Genomic DNA, 21,906 nt, shown 5'->3' with positions numbered 1-21,906 from the left:
GCGACGGACGCATACAAACCTCCTCTGCCAACTCCACCTCCTTGCGGCTGCAGCGGAAGGCGACGTCAACCCGCTGCCCCGGCTGGAAGCACCGGTAAGAGAGGGGTGAGAGAGGGGGAAGGGGGGAAGAGAGAGAGTGTGTGTAAGTTAAATGGAGGTATAGGGTGTGTGTGTGTTAAATGGGGGCATAGGGCATTTCTGGAGTGGCGTTAAGGGGGCATTTAATAGAGCACTCTGCCTCCTGAAATGCCTTATACCTCCCTATATGCCACTCTGCCCCATAATATGTCTTTTAACCCCCTAAATGCCAGAGTGGCATATAGGGGTATAAGCCATTTCTGGAGGCAGAGTGCTCTATACAATGCCTTTTAACTCCCTTAATGCCACTCTGCCTCCTGAAATGCCTTATACCTCCCTATATGCCACTCTGCCCCATAATATGCATTTTAACCCCTTAAATGCCAGAATGGGATATAGGGGTATAAGGCATTTCTGGAGGCAGAGTGGCACATAGGGGGTCAAAAGGCATACCATGGGGCACAGTGGCATATAGAGGGTTAAAAGGCATATCATGGGCCACAGTGCCATATTGGGGTGGCAAGCCTGGGGGCAGATGTGCGTAACTGGGGGACAGGTTGGAAAATACAAGAAATAAAAACAAAAAAAATATTTTTCTCAATCATAGCTTTTATTAAAAAAAATAGTTTACATGAATTAACATTTACTGGTAAAACTTTTTTCCTTTGGGGTCGTCTTATATTCAGGCTTTTTCTTTTTTCCCTAAGTTTATATTCAGATTTTGGGGGGTCGTCTTATAATCAGGGTCGTCTTATAATCGAGCAAATACGGTATTTGTCTTTACCTTAGACAACTGAAGTAGAAGCTCTGCCTTGATAAACTCATATGTATAAGGCCTTATTTAATTAATCATTTCATCTGTGTGTGTAAATTATGTTTTACACCTTTATATGTTTGACAAAGTAGGGGAAAATGTTATTTCATTGTAATTTTAGTTTTCTATCTAGTATGTTAGGTGGGTATGAGGGCATAATGGGCCTAAAAATCACTATAATGTATATATATATATATATATATGAGATTTTCCTACCTAAAATAGAAAAAATCCTGGGAAATACAAGGTAAAGTTTTTCAAAATTAATTTTGCTCTGTGCTTTTGCTAATGACATCACAAGTGACCTAGTCATTACATCACAAATTACATCAGTGACTTTATCATTTACCTTACCAATGGCATCACTGGTGACAGCATAAATAACAGTTACATAATCCTGATTGGCTAAGACCTCCTTCACTCAGACTCCTCATTCCGGGACAAGACACTTAAAGTCCCATTGCGGGACTGTCCCGGGCAATCCGGCACATGTGGTCACCCTAACAAGTAAAATCAAAGCGTGTGAGCCAGGCCCTCTACCTAAAAAATGTATTGGTTTGTCTTAGTCAATTCTAGTTTTGTTGTCCAATTTGTAGGCACAATATAAATAAAAGTTAATAATAAATGTAGCTGAGTTAATAATAATAATAATAATAAGATCAGATATAGATGTAAATATATAAAAAAGGAGGTGCTTTATGTTTAATCTTGCCTCAAATCACCTGGAAACCCAGTTTGGTAAATATGATATGATGGTATAAATATGTGCTACTGTACATGTCCTATGCCCTTTAGCCATTTTCCCCCCTCTCAATCCAGTTTAAAACAGGTCATAAAGAAAAGGAAAAACTGTTAAAAATATCACTTATACACTACAAACCTTAATGCTATCAAAATATATAATAAACATTATACTTTCAGAATTACAGCTCCTTCCAGCAGTAATTATGTTCAGCCCAATAACCAAAAAGCTTTATTTTCTGTTTAAATATTAATATAGATACATTATAATGTGGCATTGTGAATAGTTTAAACCCCAAGTAGATCTTTGTTAGCATTGTAGGCCTTGCAGTCTTTGAATGAGTTAATGCGGACTGCGATGAGAGTTTGCAGGTTGGTTGCCATGGTAATTTAGGGCCTGGTCTTCTCTTTACGTGCTCTCTGCCTTTTTACTCTTCCTTTTCTGTACCTGATACGGCTGCCTACACCAAAACCTGGGCTGGATACCTTCTAGCATGGCACATGATTTATTGTGATATGCAAAGCATTTGTTTTCCATATCAGGATGTAGTATTGTCTTATTCTATCATAAACACTCATAATTTATTCAATCCAGTATATGTATATATAAAATTATAATCATTATATCAGGTTCTATCAGCTTGTATCCAGATACCATCTTCCGTCCTTCTTTATCTGTAGGCTAGCTCTACAATGTCAAAAAGGGGTGTTTGGACTGATGACACATATACTGCTTGTAACCCTGGTTCAGTTTGGTCACCATGGAAACACGACAATGGCTGATTCCTCTCTCTCTCCTGATTATTTTATCACTCGTATACCTAGGATATATCTGGCCGTCTTCTTAATGCTTATCTCTCTTGTCATGCTGAAGTATTTTACTACCTGTTAATGGAACAAAATTAAAATAATGTGGCATGCTCTCTAGACCGATGCTGCTTTCAAGATGCGTGTCACCTGGGTTTTTTTTTTTGCATCAGAATCGATATTTTTTTTCCTTTCATTTTTTCTGTTGAATTTGAAGCTTATTAGGGACTGTAGCAAAAGCGCGTGCAATTCCTTTGCTATGTCCTTTAGTTGTACCCTGGAGTAAATGGGGACTTCAGAAAAGAAATGGATATGGCCTTTTTTTAACCTGCAATTATGTACCATTTAAAAAAAAAAAAAATCAGCATTGGCGTTTTCTGTGTGCTGTAGAAGGGCACCCATCACCAGCAACATGCATTGTAATCCAAATAGCTATTATACAGCATGGCTATTAATATATAGGGTATCCCGATAAGAAAAACTACAGATTGTGTCTGACACATCATATGCTACATGGGGAATTGCCATTCTTAAAGCTGGAATTTTGTGACTTCTCAAGCGGAGTGGAGATTACCATTGGTGAACTCAACCCTGATATTGGTAACCAGATGAGTGGAGACATACTGTGGCTAGTTGGACATGATTTTGGGAGGTGACAAGGTGCCAAGTTCAGTCAGTCTAAATGCCTCCTTCTCGTCCATTTATAGAGGATGCCGTTCAGAAATTGGCCATCGAGACTCTGGAAGAGTTGGATTGGTGTCTGGACCAGCTGGAGACTCTACAGACCAGGCACTCAGTCAGTGAGATGGCCTCAAACAAGGTAAGTGCATTAGTGTCTGAATATTTTGCTTTGTTGTGTAATTCAAAACTATGAGTCATATCGATGAGTGCATTCAACTGAGGAAAACTTTACCTAATAATGGAATCATACACATTATGGCTTTTTAAGAAACACATACATAGATTTATGTCTCCTGAAAACAATTTGAGAATCAATTAAAATAAATAATGAAATAAACAAAACTTTCTAATTTTGTTTAGTAAAAAGAGGGCCTACCACTTCCTCCAAACATCTGTAGTGCTATTTAAGTAAAGTATTAGGAACCAACTTTATATTCATACCAAAGGCTTGGCTTCCCTTTCACACAATCTCCATACCGCCTAATTAAAAATTATTGCTTTCATTGTTATACCGCTGATTGTTGTTAATAGGCTGTCTTTGTAGAGGTGGGGGTGACGAGAGGGGAAATTGATAGTCACAACTTTTGCCACATATGTCAGCTATCTTGAATCAAAATAAATGTGTTATGCCTGTTTTGGTAAATACTCTACAGCCAGACAAAAGTTTAGGATTTCTCTAATTCAGGTGTATAGTATGTGCAGTGGCCAAACATCACACTTGTGGCATTGCATGTCAATAGAATTAGTAGCCTTTGTAGATATTTGATGAGGTTAAGTTACCACCATTTGGTAGTTTCCCAGATTTATGTGCTGCTCAATGTCTAGGAGCCAGTCATGTTTGTGCAGTGTTAAAACGTCGATGTTGGTGTCCTAGTAATGATGTTCAACATTGAAAGAAAAAAAAAAAATGTAATAATAAAACACAAACAATACAAAAAAGTGCTTGCTCGAGGAAGACCGATTAGAAAGTGTCTTCTCATTATGTTACAGTATATGCCTCCAAATTATATTGAGAAGTACCTAGTTGTTTCTAATGAAGTTAAAGGGTATATGAAAGTTTAATGACATTCTGTTCAAAAGCTCCAGATTTGGCATCAAGCTTTTTATGCACTATGAAAAGTTCCCAGGCTACACGCAGGCCTCTGGTATTTATGAGGTCAAGGGCAGAAGCCTTGCAGCACCCTGTTGTCCAAAAAAATATGGCAACCAGCGTGACAACTGAGAGCTTGTAAACTTAAACATAGGGTCTTACCTACACCTTTGTTGCTGTGTTCATATTATTTTATTTTGAGTCTGTGGCCTATGGGACAGTATGGCACAATAGAAGAGGCTTTCATAGCCGCTGGCATATGGCTTAAACAAGAGTGGTTGTGGTGGTGAGGTTGATAGCCCTTTGACAACAATAACTTTTGAGACAAAAGAAAGAAATGTCTGATAATACAAAACAACACTGCCAATCCCAATCAACAGCCTAATCAGGGTCATCAGGTAGCAGCATGTCTAAACCAGTTTATCTTGCAGATCAGTTAATGCACCTGTACTGTCACCGCATCATGAGGAAAACTAAAATATTTTATTATTAGTGTCTGAAAGTTTTTTCAAAGTAGTCCAGATGAAAGTATATAATACACTGGGTACGTTTTCCTTTTAGAAACAAAACAATATGCAGGGTATGCCCCCAGAATAGAAATCAGACATATATAAGTTACCATTGTCCTTACTTCCATTCTACTCCTGGCCGCTGCATCAATAAAAAAAAAAAAAACAAAAAAAAAAACTCACCTTTAGGCACTCTCCGTTTATTATGCTGTGGTTTTAGCAAAATTGAATACACATCAAGAGAGAGGACCAATATTGCTGTATTGAAGTATATGAAGCAGATAAGTTGCTGAATATAATTCAGGTGGTTTTCTGGAACAAAACTTCATTTATTTATTTTTTTCGAGGAAGATATTGTGTTAAGTTTTTCAATTTTGGTATATTCTGGTGGTAAATATACCTATGTAATATGAAAGAAAAAATATATATTTGCCGTTATGGGCATAAAAATAGAGCTGTATACAGTAACATAAGTTAGTTTTATCTCATCTTTTTTAAAAAAAACTTCCCGTATCTGCCGACCTGGATGCTGCCATTGTCGTCAGTCAAGCGATATTTGACTGGCGATGAAATGAAGTTTGTTTCTCCATAGACTTTCATTATTTAGAGCGTCTGACTGGGACTCAGACATTGTGTTGTTTACCACAGTTGGTATGATTAAGAGTTGGGGTGTTTATTTGGTAGACTAAGCTAAAACAGAGCTGCATAAAATGGCCAACATGAAGCTGCCTAAAAAGCTCCAATTCTAGCATATTAGAATTATGCACATTATATTTACCCTATAATTACTAAGACTAGATAAATTCCTAAGAATGTGTTCAGATAATAGGTTTTTGTGTCCCATTTGCATGTGGGATGCTGTTGTACTCAGAGCATTTGCAAAGTTTATATGAAAAATCTGCATCAGATATACCAATATACCCCTAGCTAGATTCCCCTGATTGACTAGTTTACAAAATAAATAATTTGTAGTGTTGTGAAAGTTTGAATACTTAACTGTCCCAAAATTTGACTCACATGAAAAACATGATGCACAGGGCTGGCCCAAGACGTTGTGCTGCCTGGGGCGAAGTGTGAAATGCTGCCCCCTCTGCCCCAGAAAAAGAAACAAAAATGCTAAAAGTGCCAGGGGGTGAAAAGAGAGGTGAAATATAACATTATTATGTCCAGACTCAGCCTGGAATTAACCCAACTCAATAAAATAATATAATAATAAAATATTTTTTTCAAAGAGTGAGAGCTCACCCACGGGGATCACGGATCAAATATCTGTCACAGTGTCACTGCTGCCCGCCGCTGTAATTGGTGTCAGCTCCAGGATTCACTGGAGGACGTCACCGCACTCTCTGGGAAACTCATGCTGCCATGCAAGATCACAGGCACAGATCACAGGTTGCACACCAAAAAGCCAGCCCTGGCGTCCACACTGCCCACATAGAATCTGACAAGCACCCAGATAACACACATAGGACCTGCCATCATCAACTTTGCCACCAAAGAGCCCAGCCTGTGCCATCTTTGTCACAGAAACACCCTGCCTGTGCCATCTTCCCAGCACTCGGGACTTAAAGTCCCATTGCGGGACTGTTGCGGGCAATCCGGGACATGTGGTCACCCTAGAAAGCATTTCTTGGGGCAGCAAAGGGCCACCTCTTCAAAAGTGCTGCTCCATACCAGGGCCGGCCCTGATGATGCACCTATGCACAAAGGACATTGCAGGAGATTATAATTAGTAATATTTATTGTTTTATATAGTGCCATCAGATTCCACAGATACCCTAAGGGTAGACAGAACATAACCATCAGTATATAACATGACATGATGACATACAGAAACAACGGGTGAGGAGGAGCTTTTTTTCTGTACATGCAGATAACCTGTAGGGGAAACATACTGCAATATCTTTGGGGGGGGGTGGAAAACAAATGGCCACATAAAAATTGAAATATCTTGGGCTATCAACTTTCAAACATATGCACGTTAGTGTGTTTTTGACTCTTTCAAGGCTCCAATCCCCGCATATTAGAATGATTTGCGTCTTTTTCATATTTTCCCTGTAATTGCTAAAATTAGACAATTTCCTAAGCACGTGCAGTGTTTCCTCACCCAGGACTACTAAATAAATATATTTTGTTTTTCTATTTTTAAGCAATGTGCCATTTATAATGGGTAAAATTCGATGTTTGCTTGCTTTTTAAAACATTGTTTTCATAAGTTACAATTATTATATAATTAGCTTTTACTAATATAGTTCCCACCATTTACAGTACATACATTTAAAGGGTATAACAAAACCATAATTGACAAACCAATACATCAGGTAAACAAGGCCCTGCTCGCAAGCTTATACATACTTTTATGAAAATGCTACTTGTCTGAAATAGAAATTTAGAATTTGGGTGAATATACTAAATGAGAGGGAAGCCTTAGTTGAACCAAACTAAGTGTCAAATGCAGAAGCTACGCTGGTCCTCAGACGCAAAAGCCTTACCCTTGAGGGGTTAATATAATTGTGGCTCGATTGCAAGTGTATAGGAATTAAAACATTAATGTTACACGTAAGTACGTACAATGCACTACCTATGGAATGCAAGCGCTCTTTTACTCATCACTACACCGCCACCTTGCTTTTGGTTGGCTTATAACCAAATCGCTCACCCACCTCCTTGCTGTCATATTGGTCCTTTATTTCCTATCGGAACCCGCCTCCTTCCGCATTGCTCGTTTCTTCTCATCTTCTTCTTTACTGCAGCTTTGCTTTATTTATTTATTTAATTATTTGCCACCATCCTCCCTCCGCGCCTTTCAGTAGTTTGCCGATTGGTTGGCTTCCTGTAGTTTGATTGGTCGCACCTCCTCACGTACAGTCCTCCTCCCTCTACTTGATTGGTTATACTTTCAGGTTCCCATTGGTTGCTTGATCCTGTGCGGTGTGTTGTTGTTGGGGTAGCGGTGCAGGGATTCCCGGTCTACAGCATGTCCCCCGGGCCTGCCCCGGCACCTCCTTGGGCACCCAAGGGAGTGCGAAGCCGATGCTGTTTGTGGGGGAAGCCCTAGCACCCCTACTGGGTGCAGGAGCATGGGCTGTTCCCTATGGGCTAAGGTGAGCGGTGTGTATTCAGAGGGGAGGGAGAGCTAAAAGGACAAGGGAGAGGCAAGGATGAGGTGAAGGAGGGAGTGCATCATGCAGGGTGACAAAGATGAATGTAATAATTTTCTTAATCAAGATCTTAACCTTTATACAGTTACTTACATAATGACAGCAGATGGACCTCGTCTGCTAAATGAGTAAAGCACTGGGCTGTCTTAATATCCGGGGCAGGTTGATATTGACCATATTCATACAAAATCAGTGTAATCTTATTGCTTAACCCATGTGGATCCAGAGGTTGTATTGGTTGAAAGAGTTAAAATAAAGGCAACAGTGCAGGTTACTTTTACCTGCTTAGATCTGACATGCTAATTCATGGCTCTGCAGATGTGAGAAAGTTTTAATATAAAGGTGTGGTAGAATAGTGATCCCAAACATCTGGATAATGATCTTAGTCTTTATTGCTGAAGAACATGACTAATAAAGTATCTTTATGGTTGAAGTATGTGAGTGATCGATATGTTGCTGTTGCTTTTTTACTGTATTTACACCTGCTTGGATAGCCATAACAAAAGGAAGTCCACTAAAAATAAATTATGCACAAAGGGCTGTTTGACAGTCTTGTTTTTAAGCGGTTAAACTTTCGGAGGGAAAAATGCTTTGCCGGCTTTGGTATGGATTGATTCCATTAATGGCGGAATAGCACCTTTAGACGAACACCGCCATGCCTGTCCAATCAGATTGGTGATTTTGCTTGGTTTGGCACAGCGTGAGGCCGCTCTTCATGTAAACGGGACTGGGGTATCCACTGCCAGTGTTTTGAAGTTCACAATGCTAATCTACATTTCCTCTCGTTTGCTTTAGTTTAAAAGGATGTTGAATAGAGAACTGACACACTTGTCTGAAACAAGTCGTTCTGGAAACCAGGTGTCAGAATACATAGCCAGTACCTTCTTAGGTGAGTACACTGTTTATTACTTTATACAAAGTGAATCTCCCTACTACAAGGTGTTCTTCAAAGTGGCTCCTGGGCGTTCAATCTGATGTATGACCTCTTTAAAAATACACGGCCCATCCTAAAGAGATGTATTTAGATACATATCTACTGTTTATCCCAAACGACTCCATTATTTATCAGCAAGCTGTGTCTTTCTTTTACTGCAGATTATTATTGACCTTGTATAATGTGAGTTAAGCACGAGTAGCTGGGCACTTCAGATTATAGGTCTCTGGCAGGTAGACTTAACATTCATGGTCTGTTTTACACCTTCTAAGATGCTCTGAATTCTTTGTAGGTGTCTGTTTTCAATCAAGGTGATCTTCATTATTTGATCTTTATTATGTATTGCTTGCTAGTGGTAGTCTAATGCACCCCGTATATATATATATAGCTATAGAAAATGGCAATTTTGTAATCAACAGAAAACCTGGTTCTAATCTTGGGGTCCATTATAGTATGTTCCCAACAGAATGGTTTCCGATCTGTTCTGTAAAAGCCTAACTTTTTATTTTATTTCTCAGATATATTGAAACCATAGTATAGTGAGTGTGTGCTAAAAAAAACCTAAAACAGAGATCAACCTTTTTTCCTGTTAAATTCAGATAATAAGTATAAACAAACAATATAGGGTGAGCTACACCAAATAAATAAAATCAGGATCAGGAAAAATCTTCAGTTTCATTCTTCAAGGGTTAATGGTAAAGCTTGCAGGTATAAAACTCTGAACACAACAAATTAAAGGGTAATTACCGTATTTATTCCTCCAAAACAATATTTTAAAATGTTATGCTTACAAAACAAAGTGGTGAGCACACCTCTCGGGAGTCACATACAGCTTGAGAAGAAAAACGATGCATCTGTCCCTTCTAATTTCCCGCTGAAACGTCCCATGAAAGGCTCATACGCAACAAGCTATTCCGTGTATCCTCCACTTACTGGGTACGTAAGCGTAGCAACCATTGACGCATTTTGCCTGTTAATCAGGCTTTCTTAACGTGCTGACCAGTCAGTGCTGATGGGACAGATAGATCATTTTTGTTCTTAAGCTGTATATGTGAGTCTCGAAGTGTGCTCACCACTTCGTTTTGTAAGCATAAAAATGTAACCCGTTAAGGACTGGGCTGTTTTCTTTCTTTTTGTACCCTTCTTGACCAAGGCTGTTTAACATTTTTGTGGTGTTCGTGTTCAGCCTTAATTATCTTTTCTCTCCTTTAGTGTACCCACAGAAGTCACATATTTTTCTAATCTAATTTCCTATAATAATATTGAACTATTGAAGCTTCAAGAATATTGAAGATTGAAATAAAGCAAGCTTTCTCGCTTTTATTCTTTTACTCATCTACAAAGGCTAATGAACAAAAACTGCTAAATAGATTCTACTATTTGTCCTGAGTTTAAAAATACTAAATGTTTTAGGTTTTGGTTTTTTTATCTTTTTTTATTAATCTTTTTTTTTTGGAAGTTATAGGGCAGTAAGTACAAGTAGCATTTTTCTTTTTCAAAACCATTTTTTTTTAACCAGATCTTGTAATCCTGTCCCCATATTTGAAATGTTAGTATTTTTACTCTTTCCATGTCAGGGAAGATTTTTTTGGGAAGATACAGTGCTAATATTAGCACTTCTTCATAAAAATGAACGTTTTCATTTTTATTTTTCTTGCATTTTGTTGGAACTGGATGGTTCCCCTGATAGTGACATTACTGCATAATTATTTTCAAATGTTATTGAACTGTTTTTTTAAGCTTTTTACTTTTTCCCAATTTAATCACATTGTGATTAGAAAGCTGGGTTCCATTGACTTGCATGGTTCAACGCAGTACTTGTATTGAACTAAGCTTATTTAATACCATGACATGCCTGGCAGTCATTGATAGGTAAGGAGTTAAAATATTATTGTTTAGGAGGAATAAATAAATACCCTTTTACTGGATGTGTTGAGAGTCTTTCACCAACAAGCTTTACCATTAACCCTTGATGAATGTTATATATAGTAACATGGTATGCGCTATTCCATGTGAGTGGGGTTTTCTGAGCATTTTATATATACAGCCTGCGCTATGTTAGTGAAAGCAAAGCTGTCATGACAGTGCTGGGGAACAAGTGAAAAAAAACCCCACCCCATCGCTACTTTTTTACGCTCCCTCCTATGCTTGAATGCGTAAACACATTGCAGCTTACTCAAATAAAGTTATCTGCTTCTACCAGACAAACAGCATGAAGTGGACATACCCTCCCAGACCTCAAAAGAGAAGGAAAAGAAGAAGAGGCCAATGTCCCAGATCAGTGGTGTCAAGAAGCTGACACACAGTTCAAGCTTTAGCACCTCCAGTATACCGCGCTTTGGAGTAAAGACCGAGCAGGAGGCACTTCTAGCAAAGGTCTGTACAGCTGTCCATTAAATAAATTAAAGCTATAGAATCCATCTAACAAAAGATGGAAAAGTAGTGTCTTGAAAGAAAAAAGTGTGTAAGTACAAAAATAATTTTATTGTGCTTAAAAAGCCAAAGTGTCTGAAAGTACAGAATGTAAAATGTTCTTGTCGATTATGTGATGTCTTCCTTTAATGGCCCAATTTGTAGCCTTCTTTGTTCAGCCATTATTCTGCAAGCTGATGCGTTATGCAAAATACTAATGTTAGATTTATTTTCACTTTCATGTTGCAGGAAATAGAAGATGCTAATAAATGGGGTTTGGATATATTTAAGATAGCTGAATATTCTGGGAACAGACCGTTGACAGTCATCATGTACTCAATCTTCCAGGTAAGAATTTACTCCGTTTGCTCACTCTGCATTAAAGTTGCTGTTGGACATAGACTGAACATTTAGTTTTCAAAACATTTACCGTATATTCCGGCGTATAAGATGACTGGACGTATAAGACAACCCCCAACTTTTCCAGTTAAAATATAGAGTTTGGGCCATACTCGCCGTATAAGACTACCCCTCTACCCAGTATACAACAACCAGCCAATCACGGCAAGCGATGTACCTTACTGGTTGGCTGGTTGTTATACAAAGCCTGCTTGGATTGGGTGGGTCAGCTCTCCCTAACATATGCCTGTCCACACACATGTATAGACATACACTGCCCTCACACACCCCTTCCTTTACACACATATACACGTACACACCAGCTTACCACATCACACAAATACCTACACTGCTTTTACACACACCTGACCATACACATACACTGACCATCTCACACCAACATATATACACATACACTGCACTTACACCCCTTTCTCCCCATCTCTTACCTTTCTCATCTTCTATCTTCCATCCAGTTGTGGGAGCGTGAGGTCTGTCATTTCAGACCTCTGCTTTACTGCTCCCCCATCACTACGCGCCGGCAATTGATGCCGAGCGCCGGGATATGATGTCATCCCCGCGTTCTGCATCAATAGCCGGCGCGTAGTGATTAGGGAGTACGGAAGCCGAGGTCTGGCCAGACCTCGAGCTCCCTAATGTTGGGTTAGTTAGAGGGAGGTCGTGATCTCCCCAACCAGCCCTGCTCATCGGGCGCCCGCTGATCAGGGCTAGTTGGGGAGATCACAATCTTGTACCTACCTCGGCGCGGCCCTGAAGACCGGCCCAAGGGAGGCGGCTTCTCTGCTCGCCCCTCCCCTAGAGATTTGTGATTCTCCAGTTCGGCTTGGTAAGTTTCAGTACCCGGAGTATAAGACGACCCCCGACTTTTGATTAGATTTTCACGGGTTAAAAAGTTGTTTTATACGCCGGAAAATACGGTAAATAAATAATACTTAGCCAATCTGTAATTCACAGTCCATAAGTTATTAAAAGAGCAAGATAGTAAGAGAAAAAAATGAAATTTGGGTTCTTCAGAAAAAAAGGTAGAAGATGAAATGACAAGTGTCATCTTCGGGAAAATATAGGAAAAGGAAGATATGCCTGCATGCTTATACAAATCTACAGTATCGCTGTACCTTGTGTGTATGTGTTCTGTGCATCCTCATGCATACTAAATATTCAGTGTGTGATTTACCCTCCAGGAAAGAGACCTCCTGAAAACTTTCCAAATTCCTGTCGACACGTTCATTACCTATATGATGACTTTGGAAGACCACTACCATGCAGATGTGGCTTACCATAACAACATCCATGCAGCAGATGTGGCACAGTCAACGCATGTACTGCTTTCCACCCCAGCTTTAGAGGTAAGATCAAATGGGCTATTATATTCTGCATATATTGTTATCCAGAATAGTATACCTTTTTAATGAAAAATAATATACAATGTTCTATAGGTAAAACTTAAAGACGTCACTCATTAATACTTATTACAGTGTGGACTACAAAAGATTTGAATTGAAGATACAATGCTCGTGCGCAGAGGGGCCTTCCAGTTATTGATACCTTTCTTCTTCTTCTCCTCATCTTTTTGCACCCCCAGCATTAATAATTCCTTGATGAGTAGCTTAATACCTCTTATTCATAATGAAGGGAACCTTTACTGTAGGTTCCACATTCATAAAGTAAATGTGGATCCTACAGTCATAACTTTACAAGGCACATTGGAAATCAAAGTGCTTTTCCTTTGTAATGCGTTTTCATTTAACAGCTGAGTCTTAAATAATGACTGTTTCTTAATATTATAGGTTAGTATAGTCCTGTGCCTGCATGTTTTCCAGAAATTCTATACTTGTATAAACAGAGTGGCATATGGGAAAATTTTGGATCCCAGCTATCTTGAAAAAAAAATATAGAAAAATAAATTCTGTTATTTTTATTAATCAAATTTGGACCATCATATTGTGATTTGTGCATAATTTGTTGGACTATAAAAGCCAAGCTTGTACTTGAGCAAACAATGAGGTACACTTACCTGCAGATGTATATTGACGGATACACCGATAGTTCAAAGTGTTTACAGGTAGCTAAAAGGGTCGTGAGTAGCAGCTTTGATCACTGAAAACTAATTCTATTAATGTGGCTTATTATGGATTAACTACAATTTGCATACATTCTTGACATGAATGTATCTGTGTTATACTCTCAGGGTGTTCTACAGCTGGCGTCTTTTTTTTTTTTTTTTTTTTTTAAACATTATTGGTGGCTTCAAATGTATTGGTGTCCTATTTATGCTACCCTCTTCTCTCGGTATACTAGTTCATGTTTGATGTGCAACATGGTTACGTAATAGTTTGTTAGTTTTATGGGGTTTTTTTTGTTTTTTTTTTATATTAATGTGTGTGACATACTATATCGTTGTTGTGGACAAGGCAAAAGTTAAACATTACTATTCACCTTTTTTTTATATATGTATAATATTAGTTTGCATACAATGGATCTTTAACATTTCAATTATCGAGTATAGCCAGTGACATGTCCTGGCCTTAGCCGACTAGGCCTAGGGTGGCAGGTCCAGGGGACCTATGCATTAATATGATCATTGTTAAACTTAGAAACACATAGAAAAGTTCTGGCACTTTGGGCCTCTGAACTCCCAGTCTAGATACAGATGAGTTAATTGCAACTACTAACCTTGTTTAAAAAGTGCAGATGTGTCCAGCTCATATAGTGAGATGTTTCAAAGAATCTTACATATAGTAAGTATACATGACTTAGGCTTGCTGTTGGGTATGAGACTCACTCTAACTGCCCAAAATGTAAGTCTAAGGGTGCAGACTTGCATTGCTGCCTCTGATCCTGCTCCCTGATCCATATCCATACAGGTTTTTTTTACCCAACAGCTGTGCTTACGTTTTCAATTTACAGTAGCCTGGGCTCTGTTTGGTATAATCCAGGACGCAGAGCATGCATTACCTGCAAGACATAGATTCTTTTTGAGTGTGCTGTGGGCTATTCTGGCAAAATGGATTTACCCCCAACCAGTGCTGAGAAGACACATGATATAAATATATTCAGACCTACAGCTTAAGGCCGGGCTGGACATTACATGAGTTATATTCTATACTCCGGTGGTATGCATTTTGAATAATTGTATCTCAAATATACAACCATGCATACACATCAATGCATTATTGATAACAAATGGCAACGCTATATACTGATGAATATGATTGCACACTGTTTAATCTTGCAAGAGTGTATACAATATAATTTTGTACACATTGTTCAGTTTTGCAGTCTGTTGCCAACACAAATTAATATGTGACATTGCATTCCCTCTTTCATTAAAAAAAAAAAAAAAACTAAAAATAAATCCAGTTGGTGATGTTGGAAACACACTTTTGAACCCTATTATATGTTTACATAAGGTGTATGAAAACGGTTATAAAACTGTTAACCAAGAAACACTATTGAACAGGTTTAAATCTGTGCACTTCTGTTTAGAGGTGGCAGAAGGCTAAAAATCTTTGCAAAGCGTGCACTACCTTGATGAGGCTTCATGGAACTTGAAACATGCCTGTGCTCTCTCTTGTACTGTAATGGCTCGAACATGGTTTGGTTTGAACATATCAGGTGAACCATTTGTACATGCATCTGTATTTTTATTACTTTTGAGTTGTACTCTGCTGGTTTCAGTGCTCCCCTGATTTTCATTTCTATAAATGAAACAACAACAAGAAAACTTTTGGTCAACTAAAATGTTACTGCTGGTTATATTACGTTTACAATTGGTGTCAATTTCCTTGTACACATACTTAAATGCATGTCACTTACATATATTCCCTTAAGCATTTTCACTCACAATATTCTCACTGCAAGATTCATTCCTATGTGTTTTAATAGAATCTGTGTATTATATCTTTAATGTAGTAAGTATCCCATTTTATGAACTTTGAAAAGGAAGTTATAGCTAAACATTTAGCATTTTACTTCACACAATTATTAGATGTAGCTTTACTTTGGTCTGACATGTCTGATTTAGACTCCATAAGGGTCCTGTTCCTTTAGTGCAATACAGTAATTATAATGCAGGCCTCACAGCTATCCCAAACCATACGAGGCAATAGGAAAAAATAGAAGATGCGTAAATGGAGTTGTGGCTCGTAGACAAATACGAATCTTTTCATAATCCAACCCAATTTAGATACATTATTGTCGCATCAATCTAATCAAGAACATTTACTTGTTGCTAGAAAACCAATCCCCATATAGCATTAGCTAAAACACACTGGTTGCTCCCCAAGAGTTCCAGAATAATGTTATGTGGTGCCAAACGTGGACAATAATCCCCTGTTTCTTTGCAGCTCCTCTTTATGTTCCTCTCCTTCCTCTTGCTCTTCTCTGCTTCTTGCTCTTCTTCTCCCCTGTGTTATCATGGCCTCTTCTGGAACAGGGCAGAGCCTCAGCACCATGGCTTCACCCTCTTGCGAAAATACTACACTAGGCCAGAATAATGCAGACGGACCCGTGGAGAAAGAGAAGTGTAGAAATGCATCCATTTCCACACATACGTCTGCATTATTCTGGCATGTTGTAGTTCTTTTGCAACAAGACAGATCATCTCCCCCATTCCTTCAATCGAACGTAAAAAAATTTACAAAATTGGTGAATTTTAAGTTTGTACAAATCCAAATGCACAAGACTAGTGATTACCTTTTCACACCAGGGTATTGATTTTTTTCTTACATTTTTTTTAGATGAGAAAAGCATCAAAAAAATGTCTTTGCTCGTGGTCCTTTTTATCAATTAAGTTTTCGTTGAAGAGCTAATAACATCCACTGCTACAGGCAAAAATCTTTTAAAGAACTGTGTGCATCTTTAAAATATTGCTAGGAGCAGGTGTGTGGGTATAATACAGACATACATACATACATGCATACATACGCACTTCCATCTTCTGATAAGCAACTTACTCCTTGGAGGAGAGAGTACAGTTGTGGCTTTTCATTTGAAGAGCACATGGTGACATTTTGTTTTCTCCTTGCCATCAAATATTGGTGTTATTTATCTCAATACATTTTTCTCTCCCCTACAGGCTGTGTTCACAGATCTGGAAATCATGGCTGCTATTTTTGCCAGCGCAATTCATGATGTAGACCACCCAGGAGTGTCTAACCAGTTCCTGATTAATACTAGTGAGTAGCATGTTCTTGTATGTGGTAGCATCTTCCTGGGAGTATTGGTGACAGAGACAGACTCAGTGGCATTGGAGTATGCTGTTTTTTTCTGCTCCTGCTTGCTTTATTGTGTGTCAGAGCTTGGCGCTTCATTAAGGATGCTGCAGTGACACTAGGTCCTAAGGCCCTGCCTCCATGTCCAAACTACACCATAGAGTGAGGAGACAGGCTGGGGCTAAAAGTGGCTTCAGAGTGGGCATCCATATGCCAAACAACTGTTACAGTCTGTACTGGTGCCTTCTGTGCATTTTTTAGCATGTTGCTCGCCATCATATTCACTTATGAAACCTTCCTCTAACCACTACTGATCCACAGTGTTGTCGTTTAACATTCCTACCATCCTTCTTGAATTCTGAATTATACCGCACGTTTGATCATCACGATTAACAGTGTATTTTTACATCTCTTTGCGTGACCACATTATTCCCCAGCCCTGCTTGTTCCCTTCTCTCAACTGAAACACTAGTTGGTCTGGCAGAGAGTATCCTGAGTTTCTGGCTGGAAGTTGTATGTTTTGTATGTGAAGTATTTTGAGAAATATCAGAGCAAAGTGCACAAGACATGTTGTATAATCCTGCAGATTCTGAGCTGGCGCTGATGTACAATGATGCCTCAGTCTTAGAAAATCACCACCTGGCAGTAGGTTTTAAACTACTACAAGAGGAGAACTGTGATATATTCCAGAACCTGACAAAGAAGCAGCGACAGTCATTACGGAAGATGGTCATTGACATGGTGAGCATCTAGAAACTGTTAAATACATAAAGTGGGGGTGTTAGAACAAGAGCTCATAGTCAGTCAAGGCTAAAACACTAAGGGAATGTAAACATGCATGGTAAGAAAGATCAAAGGCCAATTAAGATGTGAGTCTTACAGGAAAAATGAGTATACTAGATGAGCTGACTGGTTCTCATCTGCCATCAAATGCTTACCAGGCCTTAAATAAGCTATGGCAGTGTGCATACGTGGATACTGAGTGCCAGCCAGCTCTTACACTGGCTCTCGCTAGATTTTTATGTACATTTGGCCCTCCAATGAATTTTGATGGGAGCAGACATTAATTGACTAGTAGAAACCTTGCAGTTATAAAGTGCATATTCAAGTAATTTTAAATGTAGTCCATTGTTTTCTAAAATTAGTAAACCTCACAACCATTTGTATCACTTAGAGCTCTGTTTTACACTGACGGTGACCTGTAAGTACGGTAATTTTACAGGAACAAACATTTTATTTGTAACCTCCCATGAAAACAATCCTGGTGTATTTTTAAAGGAGCACTCAAGCCCCTTTTATTTATTTTTTTATTACTATTATTTATTTTATGGAGACTGGAGAAGCAGATTGTGCTTCATTCTTCTAGACCGACTCTTTTTCTGCAACTGAGGCTACCTTATATACCGGCGTATAAGACGACTTTTTAACCCCAGAAAATCTTCTTAAAAGTGGGGGGTCGTCTTATACGCCGGGTACTAACTTAGAAACCCCTAAGAAATGGATCCACCGGGTACTTACCAAGCCGGAGGTTCCCACGAAGCCACCAATCTCTAGGGGAGGGGCGAGTGAAGAAGCCGCCTCCCCTGGGCCGGTCTTCAGGGCCGCGCCGAGGTAGGTGCAAGATCGTGATCTCCCCAACTAGCCCTGATCAGCAGGGCTGGTTGGGGAGATCACGACCTCCCTCTAACTAGCCCGACATTAGGGAGCTCGAGGTCCGGCACTTCAGACCTCGGCTTCCATGCTCTCTAATCACTACGCGCCGGCTATTGATGCCGAGCGCAGGGATGACGTCATGTCCCGGCGCTCGGCATCAATTGCCGGCGCGTAGTGATGAGGGAGCAGGGAAGCTGAGGTCTGAAGTGCCAGACCTCGCGCTCCCACAACTGGATGGAAGAAAGAAGACAGAAGATAAGGTAAGAGATGGGGAGAAAGGGGTGTGAGTGCAGTGTATGTATGTTGGTGTGATATGGTCAGTGTATTTGTAAGCTGGTGTGTGTGTATATATACACACATATACATGTGTGTGTAAAGGCAGGGGTGTGTGGTGAGGGCAGTGTATAAATGTGTATGTATGGACAGGCATATGTGTAGATATATACATATATATATATATATATATATATATATATATACACACATATATATATATATATTATATATATGTGTGTGTGTGTGTAAGGGCAGTGCATGTATGTATATGTCAGCAAATCAACCAGCAAATCACCGGTAAGGTACATTGATTGCCGTGATTGGCTGGTTGTTGTATGCTGGGTAGAGGGGTAGTCTTATACGGCGAGTATAGTCCCAACTCTATATTTGAACTGTAAAAGTTATACGCCCAGTCGTCTTATACGCCGGAATATACGGTAATTTTCAGTGTGCAAGTCTGCTTGCATACATACCTGGCAGTCACCTTCGAACAGTTTCCATGAGTGTTGTGTGTCTGCTTGAGCACAAGCACATTTGCATGTGTCCATTGTGTTTACCCTTTCAGATGGGTTCTGCTACAAACATAATGGTGCCCTGGTTATGTTACCTGCATGTAAGCCTGCTAAACAAGGTTGGGGTGTATAGTGTTTCTATGTGGGGAAAATAACTGTAGAAACAGGGGAGGCCTAGCTATAGAATAATTGTATACTAAATAGAAAAAAGTTCCAATGGAAAATGTATTATCTGATGTGATTGTGTTGTCTGACTCAACATAGCTGAGGCTTAGCTATAATATATTATACAATAAAGTGTACTATATATTAATTTTTGGAAGTGCTTTTTTTCATTTGTTGGTTTCCTTTTGGTTTGGTTGTGATTAGTATGGCCTATTTCCATTGGCTTCAATAAAAAATACTCTGTTGCAGTGTAAATTAGGTCCTCCTGGCTTGTACAAGAGATGCCGCTTGCACACTGTGCGACCAACGCACAAGTAAGCAGCCTGGCCCCTGGGGACAATTATTTTCAGCTGTTTGAGTTTTTTTTCCGGCATTTTGCAGATAATGCCCTTTTCGGCCAATATATTCCGGCCGCCGATATATCGGGGCATCCCTATATCGGCCGCAGCCGGCGAACGTCTGCACGATGCGCTTAGACAATCTCCCATGCCAGCCCTCCCCGTGGGAAGTGCTGACAGGGGAGGCTGTCAGAGCGTATCAGGGAGTAGGATGCAGGTCCCCAGCGCCGCGGCGGGGGATCTGTGTCCTAACCCTGCTGCCTGCCCAGCGCCCAGAACTGCATGTCCCGGGCGTCGGGGCGATACGAATTGCGCATTCCTGCACTAGACCCCGAATATAGGCCTATATGCGGCCTATATTCAGGCAAATATGGTATAGATTCTATATAAAACTCATTCAGTCTTTTTTTTTTTTTTTTATTCCCTGTAGGAAATGTTTGCATAAACTCTGCACACAACATTTATTTCCTTACACAGCTGTTATCTAGTCTTGCCCTATTCCACTAGCTTGTGTAGTAAATAACCCTTTTGTGGCGCTAATTAAACCAACAGACAAAATAATCTTCACTGTCTATGTTGTGTTTTCTAGGTGCTGGCCACAGATATGTCTAAACACATGAATCTGTTGGCTGACCTGAAGACTATGGTTGAAACCAAGAAGGTTACCAGTTTGGGTGTCCTGCTGTTGGATAATTACTCTGACCGAATACAGGTATAGAGAGCCAGGCCACTAAATTTTTGCTCTATGTATAAGGAAAATTTTAGGTTGGAAACTGTTTAAAACTTTAAGCTTTGTTAATAGAAAGAAGTGCTTCTGGCTTGCTAGTAAACCTTTACGTTATGTTACTTTCATTTTATATTGAGTTGCATGGCCTTAACAATCTTATTACAGTAACGGAGAAAACCGAAACTTGCCTGGTTAAGTCAACTTAAACTATTGGGACAAAAACATCTTGAAAATTTCGCCTGATACAGTACACAGCTCAATAAAATCTTTTCCAGATCTGGCTAAGAGTTTGTCTTATCAACATTGTGTTGTGGCCAATAAGCAACCTTCGATTTTTCTTTTAAAATTTCTCTTTGTCACCAGGTCTTACAAAACATGGTCCACTGTGCAGACCTCAGTAATCCCACCAAACCTCTGGAGCTTTATCGTCAGTGGACTGACCGAATTATAGTGGAGTTTTTCCATCAGGGAGATCGGGAGAGGGAGAAAGGAATGGAGATTAGTCCAATGTGTGACAAGCACAACGCATCGGTTGAAAAATCCCAGGTATGTTTTGGGAGACGTTTCCTTAACATTTCAAAAAAATAATGAATGAAAATAAGAGCATTATTGCCTTGACTATGAATTGTCAAACCCTTTCATAAAGTCTTCCTCTTCTAAGAAAAATATTATAAACAATGTAGGCAGTGGCGCGGAGAGAGAGGGGCGCCTAGCAACCACTCGGCCCCCCTCGGTCTCCTCCACGAGGCCTCTACCTCCGTCGCGGTGCCAGCGTTTCATGCTGAGCGCTGGAATATGATGTCATATGACACTAGATGGATGTTTGAGTCTTGGGGACCAAGATAGCACAGGCAGGGTGTATATGGGACAAAGATGGCACAGGCCAGGCTGTTTGGGGACAAAGTTGACTTGTGCTGGGCTATTTGGGGACAAAGATGTGTATCTGTGTTATCTGGGTGCTGGCCAGGTTCAAAGTGGGCAGTGTGGCAGTGTGGACGCCAGGGCTGACTTTGGGGTGTGCAACCTGTGATCTATGCCTGTAATTTAGGGGGTTTTAAATATACCTTTTAATGTCGTGTTTTTATGTGAATTCCAATTGATCTGTGCCTGCAAAGCTGGGTTTGTGTGTTATTCTGTAGATCCATATCTGCAATGCTATGTTTCCATACATTATTTATGTATACCTGCAAATACAGGGTTTGTATGTTAAGTACCTGCAATGCTGTTTCCATGTATTTATGTGATCTATACCTTCAATGCTACGTTTCATATATTATTATTGTATACCTGCAAATACAGGATTTCTATGTCTGATTTTGTTTATTTGATATATATACCTTCAGTGCTGAGATCACAAGTGAATTTCAATTGATCT

The 21,906-nt window shown here is 39.5% G+C and overlaps 1 protein-coding gene across 3 annotated transcripts in view; it reads left to right on the top strand.

Annotated features, from left to right (window-relative positions):
* Nucleotides 1–21,906, top strand: part of PDE4C (phosphodiesterase 4C) — a 96,038-nt gene that overhangs the window by 70,854 nt on the left and 3,278 nt on the right. For 2 of the 3 annotated variants that reach the window (XM_053463921.1, XM_053463913.1), the window contains exons 6-14: nt 3,148–3,260; nt 8,677–8,770; nt 11,019–11,191; nt 11,477–11,575; nt 12,829–12,993; nt 16,725–16,824; nt 17,447–17,601; nt 20,394–20,516; nt 20,895–21,077. In XM_053463921.1, coding sequence (XP_053319896.1) covers nt 3,148–3,260; nt 8,677–8,770; nt 11,019–11,191; nt 11,477–11,575; nt 12,829–12,993; nt 16,725–16,824; nt 17,447–17,601; nt 20,394–20,516; nt 20,895–21,077 — 1,205 coding nt within the window. Of the gene's footprint in view, nt 1–3,147; nt 3,261–7,451; nt 7,825–8,676; nt 8,771–11,018; nt 11,192–11,476; nt 11,576–12,828; nt 12,994–16,724; nt 16,825–17,446; nt 17,602–20,393; nt 20,517–20,894; nt 21,078–21,906 lie in introns of those variants that run through there. The other variant, XM_053463928.1, reaches the window with a different exon arrangement.

This window comes from Spea bombifrons, chromosome 1 (assembly GCF_027358695.1).
Source record: "Spea bombifrons isolate aSpeBom1 chromosome 1, aSpeBom1.2.pri, whole genome shotgun sequence".
Classification (NCBI taxonomy): domain Eukaryota; kingdom Metazoa; phylum Chordata; class Amphibia; order Anura; family Pelobatidae; genus Spea; species Spea bombifrons.
The sequence above is the reverse complement of the archived record's forward strand: the minus strand, read 5'-3'. Positions and strand labels throughout refer to the sequence as shown.